The sequence below is a fragment of the Grampus griseus genome, assembly GCF_964374135.1.
Source record: "Grampus griseus genome assembly, chromosome: 15".
Classification (NCBI taxonomy): domain Eukaryota; kingdom Metazoa; phylum Chordata; class Mammalia; order Artiodactyla; family Delphinidae; genus Grampus; species Grampus griseus.
The window spans coordinates 64,093,157-64,109,701 of NC_139009.1; the positions used below are offsets into that span (position 1 = coordinate 64,093,157).

The 16,545-nt window shown below is 37.8% G+C and overlaps 1 protein-coding gene across 4 annotated transcripts in view; it reads right to left on the reverse strand.

Moving 5' to 3' along the window:
• Window positions 1-3,326: 3,326 nt before the first annotated feature.
• The window catches only part of EVA1A (eva-1 homolog A, regulator of programmed cell death), a 69,995-nt gene continuing 56,776 nt past the window's right edge, over window positions 3,327-16,545 (reverse strand). For all 4 annotated transcript variants that reach the window (XM_082672340.1, XM_082672339.1, XM_082672341.1 and 1 more), the window contains one exon: window positions 3,327-4,595. In XM_082672340.1, coding sequence (XP_082528466.1) covers window positions 4,222-4,595 — 374 coding nt within the window. In that variant the 3' untranslated portion in view covers window positions 3,327-4,221. The remainder of the gene's footprint in view (window positions 4,596-16,545) is intronic.

Below are 16,545 nucleotides of genomic sequence, written 5' to 3' on the forward strand. Positions count from 1 at the left end.
AAAGGATCATACACCATGATCAAGTGGAATGTATCCCAGGGATGCAAGGATTCTTCAATATATGCAAATCAATCAATATGATACAGCACATCAACAAACTGAAGAATAAAATCCATATGATCATCTCAATAGATGCAGAAAAAGCTTCTGACAAAATTCAACACCATTTTTGATTAAAAAAACTCTCCAGAAAGTGGGCATAGGAGAACCTATCTCAACATGAAAAGGCCACATATGACAAACCCACAGCAAACATCATTCTCAATGGTGAAAAACTGAAAGCCTTTCCTCTAAGATCAGGAACAAGACAAGGATGTCCACTCTCACTGCTTTTATTCAACGTAGTTTTGGAAGTCCTAGCCACGGCAATCAGAAAAGAAAAGGAAATAAAAGGAATCTAAGTTGGAAAAGAAGAAATAAAACTGTCACTGTTTGCAAATAACATGATACTATACATAGAATATCCTAAAGATGCTACCAGAAATCTACTGGAGTTCAGCAATGAATTTGGTAAAGTTGCAGGATACAAAATTAGTACACAGAAGTCTCTTGAATTCCTATACACTAACAGTGAAAGATCAGAAAGAGAGATTAAGGAAACAATCCCATTTACCATTGCATCAAAAAGAATAAAATACCTAGGAATAAACCTACCTAAGGAGGCAAAAGACCTGTACTCAGAAAACACTGATGAAAGTAATCAAAGATGTCACGAACAGATGGAGAGATGTACCATGTTCTTGGATTGGAAGAATCAATATTGTGAAAATGACTATACTACTCAAAGCATTCTACAGATTCAGTGCAATCCCTATCAAATTACCAATGGCATTTTTCACAGAATTAGAACAAAAAAATTTTACACTTTGTATGGAAAGACAAAGACTCCAAATAGCAAAAGCTATCTTGAGAAAGAAGAATGCAGCTGGAGAAATCAGGCTCCCTGACTTCAGATTATACTACAAAACTACAGCCATCAAAACAGTATGGTACTGGAACAAACACAGAATTATAGATCAATGGAACAGGATAGAAACTCCAGAGATAAACCCATACACCTATGGTCACCTAATCTATGACAAAGGAGGCAAGAATATACAAAGGAGAAAAGGCAGGCTCTTCAGTAAGTTGTGCTGGGAAAATAGGACAACTACATGTAAAAAAACGAAATTAGAACACTCCCTAGCACCACACACAAAAATAAACTCAAAATGGATTAAAGACCTAAATGTATGGCCACATACTATAAAACTCGTAGAGGAAATGTAGGCAGAACACTCTCTGACATAAATCACAGCAAGTTCTTTTTCAATACACCACCTAGAGTAATGGAAATAAAAACAAAAATAAATAAATGGGACTTAATTAAACGTAAAGGCTTTTGCACAGCAAAGGAACCATAAACAAAACAAAAAGACAACCTTCAGAATGGGAGAATATATTTGCAAATGAAGCAACTGACAAGGGATTAATCTCCAAAATATATAAATAGCACATGCATCTCAATATCAAGAAAACAAACAACCCAATCACAAAATGGGAGGAAGACCTAAATAGATATTTCTCCAAAGAAGACATACAGTGGCCAACAGACACATGAAAAGATGCTCAACATCACTAATTATTAGAGAAATGCAAATCAAAACTGCAATGAGGTATCACCTCACACTGGTCAGAACGGCCATCATCAAAAAATCTAGAAAAAATAAATGCTGGAGAGGGTGTGGAGAAAAGGGAACCCTCCTCACTGTTGGTGGGAATGTAAACTGATACAGCCACTATGAAGAACAGTATGGAGATTCCTTAAAAAACTAAAAATAGAGCTACTATATGATCCAGCAATCCCTCTCCCAGGCATATATCTGCAGAAAGCCATAATTCTAAAGGATACATGCATCCTGTTGTTCATTGCAGCACTATTTACTATAGCCAGGACATGGAAGCAACCTAAATGTTCATCGAGAGAGGAATGGATAAAGATGTAGTACATATATACAATGGAATATTACTCAGCCATAGAAAGGAACAAAATAGTGCCATTTGCAGAGAACTGGATGGACCAGATGATAGACTCTCATACAGAGTGAAGTAAGTCAGAAAGAGAAAAACAAATATTGTATAATATCACTTATATGTGGAACCTAGAAAAATGGTAGAGATGAACTTATTTGCAAAGCAGAAATAGAGTCACAGATGTAGAGAACAAACTTATGGTTACCAAGCAGGGGAGGGGGGTGGATGAATTGGGAGATTAGGGCTGACATATATACACTACTATGTATAAATTAGATAACAAATGAGAACCTAGTATATAGCACAGGGAACTCTACTCAGGGCTCTGTGGTGACCTAAATGGGAAGGAAATCGAAAAAAGAGCGGATATATTTATATGTATAACTGATTCTCTTTGCTGTACAGCAAGAAACTAACACAACAGTGTAAAGAAACTATACTCCAATAAAAATTAATTTTAAAAAATAAAAACTTGAAAAAGTAGCACAAGCCAATATAGATGGTGTTAATCTAAAGCCCAGGGGAATGGGATGATCCCTGCACTTGTTACCAAGGGACTGAAACCACAAGGGTAAGAACCCAGATTCAGACAGGCAGATTTAACAAGATTTTTGGCAGTTGTTACTAGCCAATGAGATCACTCAAAAAGGTATAATCAAGCCAGCCATTGAGGGTTTCAAGCAAACTACTGCCTCCTTGGGAAACAGATATCTGTAACCGTTCAGTTCTTAAGACAGACTTCCAAGCCCCTATCACAGATAGTGAGTTCCCAAAGTAATAGAGTGTCCAGCTGAGGAAGTCTCCCAACCGTCTTCTCAGGTATGATGACAAAGCCAATGAACGGGGGAAATCCACTAGGAAGGCTCTGGAGCATCCAGACAGGCTGACTAAGCAACCCACTGCATGGCCAGAGAAGCGATCTGACAGACTGATAGAATGCATTATTGCCGTCTATCAGGCTGTAGGATGCTGCTTCCTCCTCTGTAACCCATTTCTAAATGTGGTTCAGCCTTGCCCCTCTTCCTTCCTTACCAACTTCCCCTCTCAGTATGAGGCCACCATATTATTTCTAGCCTTAGGTAAGTCTTCTATTCCTCTATCAGCTTAACAATCACTCAACTATACTGTAATCATAACAGAAACATACAGAAAATGAAAAGCCCCCAGGGGCCATTTCTCCATTCTCCAGTTTCTCACAATTCTCCAGCTATTTGAAGGGCCTGGCAAAAGACCATACCCAACTATATAAAAGGGCTGCTGTTTAGGGTAAGTGTAACCACAGAGATAAACATAAAACAAAAAAAGATCTTATGTAACATTTATTTTTTATCCCAACTTCATTTTGGCTTTATTCCTCACCTCCCATTCCCATTCTTTTATTAGAAATCCAAACGGGATTTTTTTAAAACAAATTGTTTAAAATCATGATTACTTAGAGTCATAACAAAATTTTCTTCTCTCCAAAAGGGGGAAAAACACAGCTTTTATTCTTGTGCTGCATTTTCAAATGCATGTAGCATTAATTGCATGTTAATATATTCTTTATAAGCTATTTAAAATAAAACCTTCATCCTTTGAGGTTATTGACATTTTTCTAGTTCACTGACACATCTCCTATAATACATTATTCATTTTCATGAGTGAAGTGGGAACTTTAATAAAAAATAGGATTTTAATCCCTGAGGTTGCCATTGCAACACAAGATTGAAAGAATAGACCTTAAACAATATAAGCATTGATCATGCTATCTGGATCAAAATCACCTCCATAGCATGGAGTCATTTAGAAAGTTGCATTTACTGGGTTAAGTTAACCCTGCTCTTCCTAGCCCTCATGCTGTAATAATATTTCCTTTTGTAAAGAAATAACACATAGCAATGAAGTCTGCAGAAACTTCTGAGATCCTCAGAAATCAAGAGAAACCACAAGTTCCATTTCTCTAATCTCCATCCACATTGCTGGAGAAGGGTTTTCAGCACCATTCCAAGACCTGGAAAAGTTGATGAACCAACTTGTTTTTTCTACTTCTCCATAAATTTAGTAAAAAGGGAGAAATCAGTCCTCCTGGCTAGAAAATGGGAATGTCCTGCTTATTTCTGCCACCATAACATTAGCAGAGCTGCGTTCAACTCTTTGTGCCTGCCCTCCTTGTGGAACCCTTTCTCTACCAGGCGGCTAACAGCGGGGTGTGGATTCCTGCTCCTGTCCCTAGTAGTAGCGGTTCAGGCTCCTGGTGCCAGGAACCTCGGGCTGGCCATTCATCCAAATCTCCCTGATGATGCGTTCCCGCTCCTCTAGCCGCTGGGCACGCTCCAGCTCCTCCGCTGAGGTGAAGACGTTCTTGTTCAAAGTCCTCTCGAAGCGACGATGTCTCCTGACTGAGATGTCGGATGCCGCGTAGGAGCTGCCATCCTCGCTGTCGCTGCTGTTGCTGCTGCTTTCTTGGTCCTGCAGGAACTTCTTCTGGGGATGCTGCCGGCAGTCTGTGTGGCAAGAGATCCTCATCACCAGGGCAGCTACGGTGAGGACCAGCCCGATGCACACACCAGAGACAAAGTACAGGGCTGCTCGCTCAGGATTTTCTGGAGGAGGAGGAAGAAGAGAACATTTGAGAGATGACCACTATATATGCAGAGAGCAAATATGACTCCAGCACAGGATGCACGCCTCTCACCAGACCTCAAAGCTTTGATGGTTACAAATATTGCCTTTCCATGTGACAAACTGCATAATGTTTTTAAAATATAATTTTCAACAAATGGTGAATGTGGGTAAAGAGTGTATGGAATTCTCTTACTATTCCTGTAACTTAACTTCAAAATTATTTCAAAATGAAAAGTTAAAAAGAAAATATTATTTAGCATTTACTAGAAGCAAGTAACTGTGCCGTTTGCTTATACCAGAAAAATCTTTGCTTCTGAATTTGCTCCTGCAACCCCTTGAATTACCTTTTAATCATAGTTGTAGGTAACTTCTGAGATGACCCCCCACCTCTTGGTATTCATACTCTTATGCAAGCCCTTCCCTCCAAGGGCTGGACATAGTGGGCTGGACCTAGTGACTTACTTCTAACAAAAGTGATGGATGACTCGAGATCAGGTAACCCAAGACTGACTTCTAACTTACTCATGTTCTCTCTCTCTAACTTACTCACTTGCTTGCTCTGATGCAGTCAGTTCCCATGCTATGATCTGTACTACAGAGAGGACTGCATAGCGAGGAACTAAGGGTGGCCTCTAACAGCCTTCAAAGCTTGGAAGTGTATGAATATGTTTTGTGTATTTTAAATTTTATTTTGCTTAGCTGTATTTTTAAGTATTCTATTCTCATTGACATTACTTTTGTAATAAATAACGTTATTTTACTGGAATTTAAAATTTTGAAGTGAATCCTCTCCTGGTGGAGCATTGAGGTGGCCACAACCCTGGTCATGCAGTAGCCTTGTGGGATACCTTGAACCAGAGAACCCAGCTATGCCAATCCCAGATTCCTGACTTACAGAAACAGAGAGATAATTAATATGTGTTGTTTTGAGGTACAGATGGTCCCTGAGTTGCAATAGCTAGACTTATGATTTTTTAACTTTACAATTTAGTGAAAGCAATATGCACTCAAGTAGAAATTATACTTCTAATTTTAAATTTTGATCTTTCCCTGTGCTATCAATATGCAGTACAATACTCTCTTCTGATGCTGGGCAGCAGCAGTGAGCTGTACTTCCAGTCAGCCACATGATCACTTAAGCCATTCTGAACGTAGACAACCATTCAGTTTTTCACTTTCAGTACAGTAGTCAATAAATTACATGAGATATTAAAGACTTTATTAAAAAATAGGGTTTGTGTTAGATGATTTTGCCCCACTGCAGATTAATGTAAGTGTTCTGAACACATTTGAGGTAGGTCAGGCCAAGCTATGATGTTCCACAGGTTAGGTGTATTAAATGCATTTTTGTCACTATCAAAAGAAAAATCACAATCAAACAATGGGTAGAAGACCTAAATGAGCCACTTTTCCATAGAAGACCTTCAGATGGCCAAGAGGCACATGAAAAGATGCTCAACATCACTAATTATCAGAGATATAATTACATTGAGATATCACCTCACACCAGTCAGAATGGCCATCATCAAAATGTCTACAAACAATAAATGCTGGAAAGGGTGTGGAGAAAAGGGAACCCTCCTACACTGTTGGTGGGAATGTAAACTGGTACAGCTACTATGGAGAACAGTATGGAAGTTCCTTAAAAAACTAAAAATAGAGCTACCAATGAATCAGCAATCCCACTCCTGGGCATATATCTGGAGAAAACCATGGTTCGAAACGATACATGCACCCCAATGTTCATTGCAGTGCTGCTTATAATAGCCAAGACTTGGAAGCAACCTAAATGTCCATTGACAGATGAATGGATATATATATATATATATATATATATATATATATATCACACACACACACACACACAATGGAATATTAATCATTACAAAGAATGAAATAATGCCATTTGCAGCAATATGGATGGACTTGGAGATTATCATACTAAGTAAAGGTAAGTCAGACAGAGAAAAGACAAATATCATATGATATCGCTTATATGTAGAAGCAAAAAAATACGATACAAATGAGCTTATTTACAAAACAGAAACAGACGCACAGACTTAGAAAAAAACTTATGGTTACTAAAGGGGAAAGGTAGAGGGGAGGGATAAATTGGAAGTGTGGGAATGACATATACAAATTACTATATTTAAAATAGATAACCAACAAGGACCTCCTGTATAGCACAGGAAACTCTGGTTAATATTCCACAATAACCTAAATGGGAAAAGAATTTGAAAAAGGATAGATATATGTATACATATAACTGAACCACTTTGCTGTACACCTGAATCTGATACAACATTGTAAATCAACTATAGTCCAATACAAAATAAAAATTTTTTTAAATGCATTTTTGACATGATATTTTAAATTTACAATGGGTAAGTTGAGGAAGATCTGTAATTTGCTGTGCAGCAATAGATAACTTATACAATCACAGATTGAAAGCCAGTGTGGGCATTTTTGCACTCATCAGGTTAATTTGTGGGGGAGTAATTTAAGCCCTTTCGTGGTGAGAGAAGAAAATAATCATTCTGCTGATGAGTAATATACTTAGTGGGCCCAGTGATGATCCCTGTATGATGTGTTCAACAGAATGAGCGCCTCTGAATGAAGAGCTCTCACCTTCCACATGTGAGAGCACTGGGACATGCCTGGCCTTGAGTCAAAGGGCGTGGTCAATCTGACCAGACCCAAGATTGACATCAGTAAATTAGATCCATAATCTATATTCACCTGTAAGTATGAATCAAAATGTATATATTGTTTTGTGGGTTTTTAAAGAATATAAATGGAATCATATATGATTTATATTTGCTTTTTACATTTAAGAATATATCTTAGAGAGGTTTCAACATATGTCAATAGTATTCTTTCTGACTGCTGCATATTCTTCTGTAGTATAGACATCAAAGTTTAACCTTTTCCTTGTTGATAGCATATAAATTGTTTCCTATTTTTCACTATTACAATCAATGCTAAAGTCAGTATCTTTTTGTCCTTGTATATATCTCTTTATGCATTGCAGAATTATTTCTACAGTTTAGTTAATCTAGAAACAGAACAGCTGTATCAAAGGGCTTAGGCATTTTCAGGTTTTATACGTTTCAAATTGTACCCAAAAAACGTTCTATCAGTCTGAACACAGTATACTGAACACATGTGTTTATGATCCCTCCTTCTCTCTGAAACCTCCACTGAAATGACAGTGATGTGAGTAAAATAGATACAAAGTATAGGTACAAAGAAAAGAATAGAGAAAAAAATAGAAAACACGAATAGTCCAATGTTTACTGCAAGGGAAGAAATGTACACATATGATTGAATACAAAAAGGGACGATGTGAAATAAAAACTGTTTAAAGAAGAAAAAAGAAAACACGAAGAGTCAACATAAGAGTAGTCAACAAACAATGAAACATAGTAAAAAGGGACTGACATTAACATCATGGTAGTGTAAGACATCCTTACTTTTTGTACAACTAATGAGGTATCTATCCATAAACCACAGTGCCTCCGTGGGAATTGTGTGATCTAATATCATATGCCAAGGGACCAGGGAGAAATCTTGCTTACCTGTTCATCTGGTAATAGACAGACAAACACTGGTTTGGGCTGCAGAATCAGCAGAGCGAGCAAACCTGCCTCCACAACTCCCAGCCGTGATTGGGGAAACCTGGAGAATGCTGACTTGGGCAAATACCCACAGATGAGAGAGAATTTGTAGAATTCCAGCCCCCTGGAGGTGATTAGAGCACACCACTGGAGGGAAAACACACACACACATACACACACACACATGAGTTTGAATGCAGCAGAGAGGGAAAGAGGAACTTTTTCAGCTTTGCCCCCTCCACAAGTTGACACAGTAACAAACTGAACTATCCCGTGGTGACCTGTCCACAGGTAAAAAGGAGAGTACAGTGTGAGTGCCCGGCTACCCCAGCTACGCTGGACGCTGCAAGAGAAACCCATTTTTCTCCAGCAACACTAGGAGTACTGGAAACAGGACCTCTATGACTGGGGGAAGGGAGAAGATCAGAAAAGGCTAATAAGAACATCAAAAGGCATTAAAGGGGCATGGTTCCTGCTGTCTGTGCTCAGGGCTTCAGCAGGAAGTCCACTCAAGAGCCCCTGGGAGAACTTCAGCCAAGGATATCCCCACCAGCTGGTGGTTACCCCCAATGCCCCAAGTACTAAACCCACACCCCCCCTCACTCTGTGGTGGCTCCTTGTTTGCACTCAGAGATTGGCAGCAGGAGTGAGCAGGGTGAATGCAGTGCTATTAGAAAAACAGACTAGTATCTGTGGGCAAGAGAGAAAACACAAACTTGAGCTGTAGTGCTACCTTCTGGAAGACAAGAGAGATTTCCAGCAGCCAGCCAGGTGAGTTGTAAGAACCGCAGAAGACATAAAAGCTTAAGAATTCTGCCACAAGAGGGAGCAAGAAGTACAGAGCAGGTGTATAAATACAAGGTCAGAGAGAACCCCAGATAGAACAGGATCAACAAACAGTATACCCTATCTGAGAGCAACTAGTAAAGATGTGAGGAGGTGTCTGAACTACAAGAAAGAGGAAGAATCAAGAAAACACATCATCACCAAAAGATAATAATCCTTCAATAACTGAACTCAAAAGCAAAAAATCTTATAATCTAGCTGATAAAGAATTCAAAATAGCTGTTTTGAGGAAACAGTGAGCTACAAGAAACACAGAAGACAATTCAATAAAATCAGGAAAAAAATACATGTACAAAGTGAGAAATTTAGCAAAAAGTTAAAAACCATAAAAAGGAACCAAACAGAAATTCTGGAGCTGAAGAATTTGATGATTAAAATGAAAAATGAAACAGAGAGAATGTGCAGCAGGGTAGATCAAATGGAAGACAAAATAAGCAACCAGGAAGACAGTAATTTTGAAATAACCCAATCAGTGGTGAACATAGGAAAAAGAATGAAAAAGAGGGAAGAAAGTGTACATGATCTATGGGATTCAATCAAACACACAAATATAGCATAACTGGAGTTCCAGAGGAGAAGAGAGGGGCAGAAAGTATTTAAAGAAACGCTAGCTGAGAACTTCACAAACCTAGGGAGAGTCTTAGACATCCAAGTTTATGAAAGTAATAGATCATCCTACTATCTCAATGCAAAAGACCGCCAAGAACATTATAATGAAATTGTCAAAAATCAAGGAAGAAGAGAGAATCCTTAAAAAGCCAGAGGAAGAAAGATAATAAACGTACAAAGGAACCCTCATTAGGCTATCAGAGGATTTATCAGCAGAAATGCTACAGGCCAGGAGAGAGTGGAATGACCTATTCAAATTGTTGAAAGAAAAATTGCCAGCCAAGAATACTTTACCTGGCAAAATTATCCTTCAGATATGAAGGAGAAAATATGCTAATTAGTGACATGAAAACACATTAAAGTATACAACACACTGGTAAAGGTAAATATACAATAAATATACAGTTTCAGATTTAGAAAACTCTAATGCTGTACTGTGAAGCTGTGTTAACCACTTAACTACAGTATAAAGGTCAAAGGAAAAGGGTACTAAAAATAACCGAAACCACTATAGTCTGTTAAAAAATACACAATATAAAAACAGGCCAATTGTGACATCAAAAATGTAAAGGGGTTAGTAAAATGGTGGAGGTTTTGTGATCAAAAAGCTTTCACCTTTCACCAATTAGTATGCTGTTAGCTGTGGGCTTGTCATATATTGCCTTTATTAAACTGCGATATATTCCTTTTTATACCCAGTTTGAGGGTTTATCATTAAAGAAAGTTGTATTTTGTCAAATGCTTTTTCTGCATCTATTGGGTTATCAAGGAAACAGGAGATGACATCACCATCTTAAAGAGATAGCTGCATTCCCATGTTTATGGCAGCATTATTCACAATAACCAAAGTATGGAAACAACCTAAGTATCTATCAACAGATGAATGGATAAAGAAAATGTGATATATATTACAGCATTATTCAGCCATAAAAGAGAAGGAGATCCTGCCATTTATAACATGGATGGACCTCAAGGGCATTATGCTAAAATGAAATAAGTCAGACAAAAGCAAATAATATATGATATCAGTAACACGTGGAATCTAAAAAAGTTGAACTCATAAAAACAGAGTAGAACCCTTGTTACCAGGGGCTGTGGGGTGGAAGAACTGGGAATATGTTGTTTAAAGGTACACGCTAGCAACTAGTAGATAAATAAGTCCTGGAGACCTAATGCACAGCATAGTCATTATAGACAACAATATTGTATTATAGACTTCAAAGTTGCTAAGACACTATATCTTAATTGTTCTCACCACAAAAAAAGAAGATAGTAATTATATGACGTGAAAGGCGTTAGCTAATGCTACAATGGTGATCATACTGCAATACAGAAATGTATCAAAGCAGCATGTTCTCACCTTAAATCTATACAATGTTCTATGTCAAATTATATCTCATTTAAAGAAAGAAAGGAAGGGAGGGAGGGAGAGAGAGAGAAGGGAGGGAGGAAGAGAAGGGAAGGGAGAAAGAATGAAAAAGAAAGAAAGAAAAAAAGAAAGAAAGAGAAAGAAAAAGAAAGGAAGGAAGGAAGGAGGGAAGGAAGGAAGAAAGAAGGAAAGAAAGAATGAAAGAGAGGAAGGAAGAAAGAAAGAAAGGGAGGAAGAAAGAAAGAAAAAGTAAGAAAGAAGGAAGGAAGGAAGGAAAGAAAGAAAAAAAGAAAGAAAGAAGGAAGGAAGAAAGAAAGAAAGAAAAAGAAAGAAAGAAAGAAAGAAAGAAAAGAGAAAGAAAGAAAGAAAGGAAGGAAGGAAGAAGGAAAGAAAGAAAGAAAGAAAGAAAGCAGGGAGGGAGGGAGGGAAGAAAAGAAAGAAAGGGAGAGAGAAGGAAGCTGAAACTGAACTCTGTCCAGCCAACATCGAGCAAACAGATATTCAGCAAACACTGAGAGTATTGAGTGAGCTCTTTGCCTGGAGGAGCTTAACAGCCCAGCAGGGAAGATGGCCTTATCCGTTGCAGTACCAAAGGGAAGTCCAACTACAGAAACATGAAGAAGGATTTTTGGAAATGCAAAGGTGAGTGGAAAAGCTAAGTTCAAATATGGGAATCTGAAAAGGCTTTCTAGAAAAGATGTACAAATCCATGCTTTTACCAGGGTGGAAAACCATCAGGCAGACCTGTATTTGAAGCCTCATCTCAGACTCTTCTTTTAAACAACGATAACATTACCAACTCTGCTGAATTGTGGTAAAGATATTACAGATGACAAGCATAAAGGGATTATCCCAGATCCTGGCAACAACTGATAACTTACTCTCACTCTATTTATTTTGTTCCCCTCTCTCCCTTCCTTCCTTCCTTCCTTCCTTCCCTCCTTTCTCTCCCTCTCTCTCCCCCTTCCCTTCCCTCCCTCCCTCTCTCTCATTCCTCTATCCATCTATCTGTTTTCCTCCCTCTTTCCTTCTCTCCCTTATTCCCTTCCTTTCTTTTCTCATCCCATCTTCCCTTCCCTGTGAATTAATGTCTCTTTTTCACAACCTGCCCTCACCCCACCTATAACATAGGTTAACTTGAAGATGGTTACTGAACTGAATGTTGGAAACCACTATTCTCCCTCTAGCGTAACTAGTCCATCCTGTCCTGTCTTAACTTCCCAGATCAGAAAACATCTTTTTTTGCCTACAATTGTCTCAGACACGGATTCCCAGAGAAACCCAGTAAAAGCAACCAGAGAGGGCAAGGAGTTTTTATTGAGTCTCACTGGATCCTGAGCAGGTGACTCAGGACTGATTTTCACAGCTGATATAATTTGTGTTGTTTCTCTTCATCATTCTTTTACAAAAATCAAACTGTAGTTCTATTGTGGTTGCTTTATCTCTCTCTGTTCCAGGTCACTTCCTCTTAGGCAATGATCTAACCTGTCTTGAGGAGATCCAGATAGCTGTTAATTGACCAAGAAGCAGAATAGAGAGGGCTATTGATGGTAGTTTTCCCTCAATAAATAAAAATAAATGTATTGCTATATCTTGCTTCCTGCAGGGTCATTGTTTTCATTGGCAGGAAGAGGGCCTATGGGGAGGTCCTGGGGCTAATTTCATTTGCACCCTTGGAAGTCAGATCATGCCCAACAGACTCAGTAGGAGAGAACAGTAACACCAGTCCAGGCCAGCTCAGCTGAGGTCTGTGCAAACGTAATCTTTTCCCTGCATGGACTTTCTTGTTGGTCCTACAGCTTGCAATCCCTTGAGTGGAAAAGAAAAGATTTTAAAAAATAGGCTTTAAAGAGAACAGTGTGACTTGTGTAGAATCAGGGAGTATTCAGCACAAACTCTTCTCTGAATTCTTAAGGCACTGTGAAGATGTCTCTTTATGGGATTCTGCCCCTCCCTATAGAAAAACAAAGACTCCCATTAACAATTCTGCCTTCTCTGAAATGCTGGAGAAAGCTTCCTTCCTTCTCTTTCCAGCTCTGATTTTTTCTTCCCCAGGAAGGAGTATTGGAGAATCACTGTGCCCACTAGGCTGGCTCTGGTGCTCCTTCCTTCTGGTGCTGGTTCTCCTTTGCTTTCACTTCTTTCAGCTTCCCCTCTCTTCTCCTACTCCCCTTCTCTTGCCCCCAGGCAAAAAACACCCCAGAAGAGGCCTTTCATTATTCCACCTCATCCTAATCCACCCTACTCACTCTTCTTTACCTGCAGTGGGAAAGACCTGCAGCTCTATAGCCCAGGACTCAAGGGCAGCTAGGTAGAAGGCCCTGACACATTATCTGATCTGGCTTATTTACTGGGCAAGTTGATACTGTATTCTGATGCTTTTCTGGCTCCTTGAGTATGGAAGGGAGGAGTGTAATTAGCTCCTCCAATCTAGGCACACTTTATATAGTTGTATTATAATCAGTTATGTAACCACTATATTCCCCATACAACAGTGAGAAATTTGAGAAGAGAATCCGTATGATTCACTTTGGATTGCCACAGCATCCAGCCAGTTCTTTGCTCACGGTGCCCATCTCTTAAGTATTTATTGAATTAAATCATGAATACACAATTTCTAAAAGTTCAATTATTATATGTGGATAAATAGATATATGCCAGTAAGGATATATGCATATATATGTGACAAATGATTTATGTATAATAATACAATATTAAAAGAGTAGGGAATAGAAAAAAATCTATCAAATCACCATAATCTTACAACCTGAATATAACTACACACTATGAAGTGCAGTGAAGTGCATTTTCTTCTGTTCTTTCTTTCTCTTATATAAATTTATATTTACTTGGTTATAATCAGTTTATATACAACTTATATTTTTTTCTCTGGATATACTTTTTGTTTATTTTTAAGATGATTTTTTTAGAGCAGTTTTAGGTTCACAGCAAAATTAAGTGGAAGGTACAGAGATTTCCCATATACCTCCCAACCCCACACATGCAATAGCTTCCGCCATTATCAACATCTCCCACCAGAGCGGTACATTTGTTACACTTGGTATAATTTGGTACAATTATTATATTTGACACATGAACCTAATAGACATATAATAACCCAAAGCCCAGAGTTTATATTCGGGTTCACTCTTGGTGGTGTACCTTCTATCAGTTTCAAAAAATGTATAATAACATGTATCCATCATACACAGTATTTTCACTGCCCTAAAAATCCTCTGTGCTCCACTTATTCATTCTTTGCCCCAAGGATACACATTTCATATAATGTAAATGTCTTTCTGTATTGCTCCACAGTCTTCCAGTCAATTCTACTTAACAATGGCTGCATAGTATTCTACCCAGTGAATGCACCATAGGCTATAAAAACAGTTTCCTACCTTTGGATACTTAGGTTGTTGCAAATTTCTTTTTTAGTAAAAATGATGGAAGGAACATTTTTGTGCTTAACACTACTTCCTTTTTTGCTTGTTTGTTTCACTTACTGCTTTTATAATGGATTCTCAGAATAGAAATCTTCATGTCAAAAGGGTATATATTCTTATACCTCTTGATAGAAATTGCTAAATGAATGTTCAAAAATGGTACATTACTTTATCTTGCCAACAGCTGTGTATGAAAGTACCACTTTCACCAAACTCTCCGAAAGGGGATATTCCAACTGTTGGATTTTTTTTTATTTTATAAGTCAATAAATGATTACTTTATTCCACAAAAATTTACTGTGAGTCAACAGTGCCTTTGGCCTGGAGACATAAAGGTTCTCAGCCTTCACCAGATTCCCATATAAATAATAGAATAATAATAATAGAAAACAGAAATTACAATACTTTCTTAAATCTCCAAATTTGTGACTATTAATTGAGTAATGTTGGTCTACTCTCCCTCATTGCTGAGACCACCTCCCTCATGCCAATCTCATAGGAAAAGTGATTCAAATTCTGGTTAAATACTACATGGTCTGCACAGCTATAGTGGCAGTTAAACATCCAAAGAATATTGGTTAAGTAAAAAAATAATCCCCCAAAACTTATTCAATGAAAAAAATTACTGTAAGCAAAGTTAAATGACAAATTGGGAAAAATATTTGAAATATGTAACAGAGACCTAATATATAAAGAGCACATAGAAAGAGCAAAAAAGACACCAATAAAGTAAATGGACCAAAAAAAGAAAAAAAAAAAATCGGGCTGGCCAAAAATTTCGTTCGTGTTTTTCCATTGCATTTTACAGAAAAACCTGTACGAACTTTTTTGCCAACCCAACATTAATAGTTCACAGAAAAGTAATGGCTCTTAAACATATGAAAAGATGCTCACCGAAAGCAGGGGTTGGCACACCATGGCTCACAAGCCAAATCTGGCCAGCTGTCTGTTTTGTTATTGGCACACAGCCATGCCCATTCATTTATGTTTTGTCTATGTCTGCTTGCATGCTACAACACAGAGTTGAGAGTTAGAATAGAAACTGTATGGCCTACAAAGCTGAGAATATTTACTATCTAGCTCTTTAAAGAAAAAGTTTCCTGACCTATGACCTAGAGAAACAAAAATTAAATAACATTTAGATATTATTTTTTATCTACCAGACTGTCAAAAATCCAACAGTTTGAAAATACTATAACAGGGTTTTCTCATACATCTTATAAGCAGTAAATCTGTGAAACTCTTTAAATGCCAATTTGGTAATACTTATCATAAATAATAATTATTGTACACTTGATCCAGCAATTCTACTTTTGAGAATTTATTCTGCAAATGCACTTGAACACGTATGTATGCCACGGTTATTTATTGCAGGCTTGTTGTCCTGTTTGAAAAGATTTGAACCATTCCCACTGGCCATGACTGGTTAAACTATGATTCATCTGTACAATGGAACAGTGTGTAGTTGTCTAAAAGAATGAGGAAGCTCTCTATACACTGATATTAAATACAATATTTTCAAAATACATTTTTCAGTGAAAAAAGTGAAGTACAAAACAGTATATAGGATATGCTACCTGTGTATAACAGTGGGGAAGGTGAGACTGTATGCTCATATTTTCTTATATCTGCACAAAGAACTCTAAGATGCAGAGAAGCCTGGTATGGATCAAATTTGGGGACTAGAAGTAGGAGACAGCTCTGGAGTAAGACCTCTTACTACATGTCATTTTGTACTGTTTGATCACTGAGCAACATTTATTCACTAACTTGTTGAGCATCTAATAGGTGCCAGGCACTATTCTAGATGCTGAGGATATGGCAGTAAATAAACGAAACACAAATCTCTGTGCTCTTGGGAGTTTACATTCTAGTAAGCTAGTAAGGAGATGGATGATAAAAAAGATAAATAAATAAAATAGGTGGTATGTTAGGTGGTGATAAGGAGAAAACAGAAAAAATAGGAAGGAAGATATGATATGTTAAATGTGTGCTGGAGGGAAGGAGGTAGACAAAGTGACCAAAAGGAATCTCACTGAGAAGG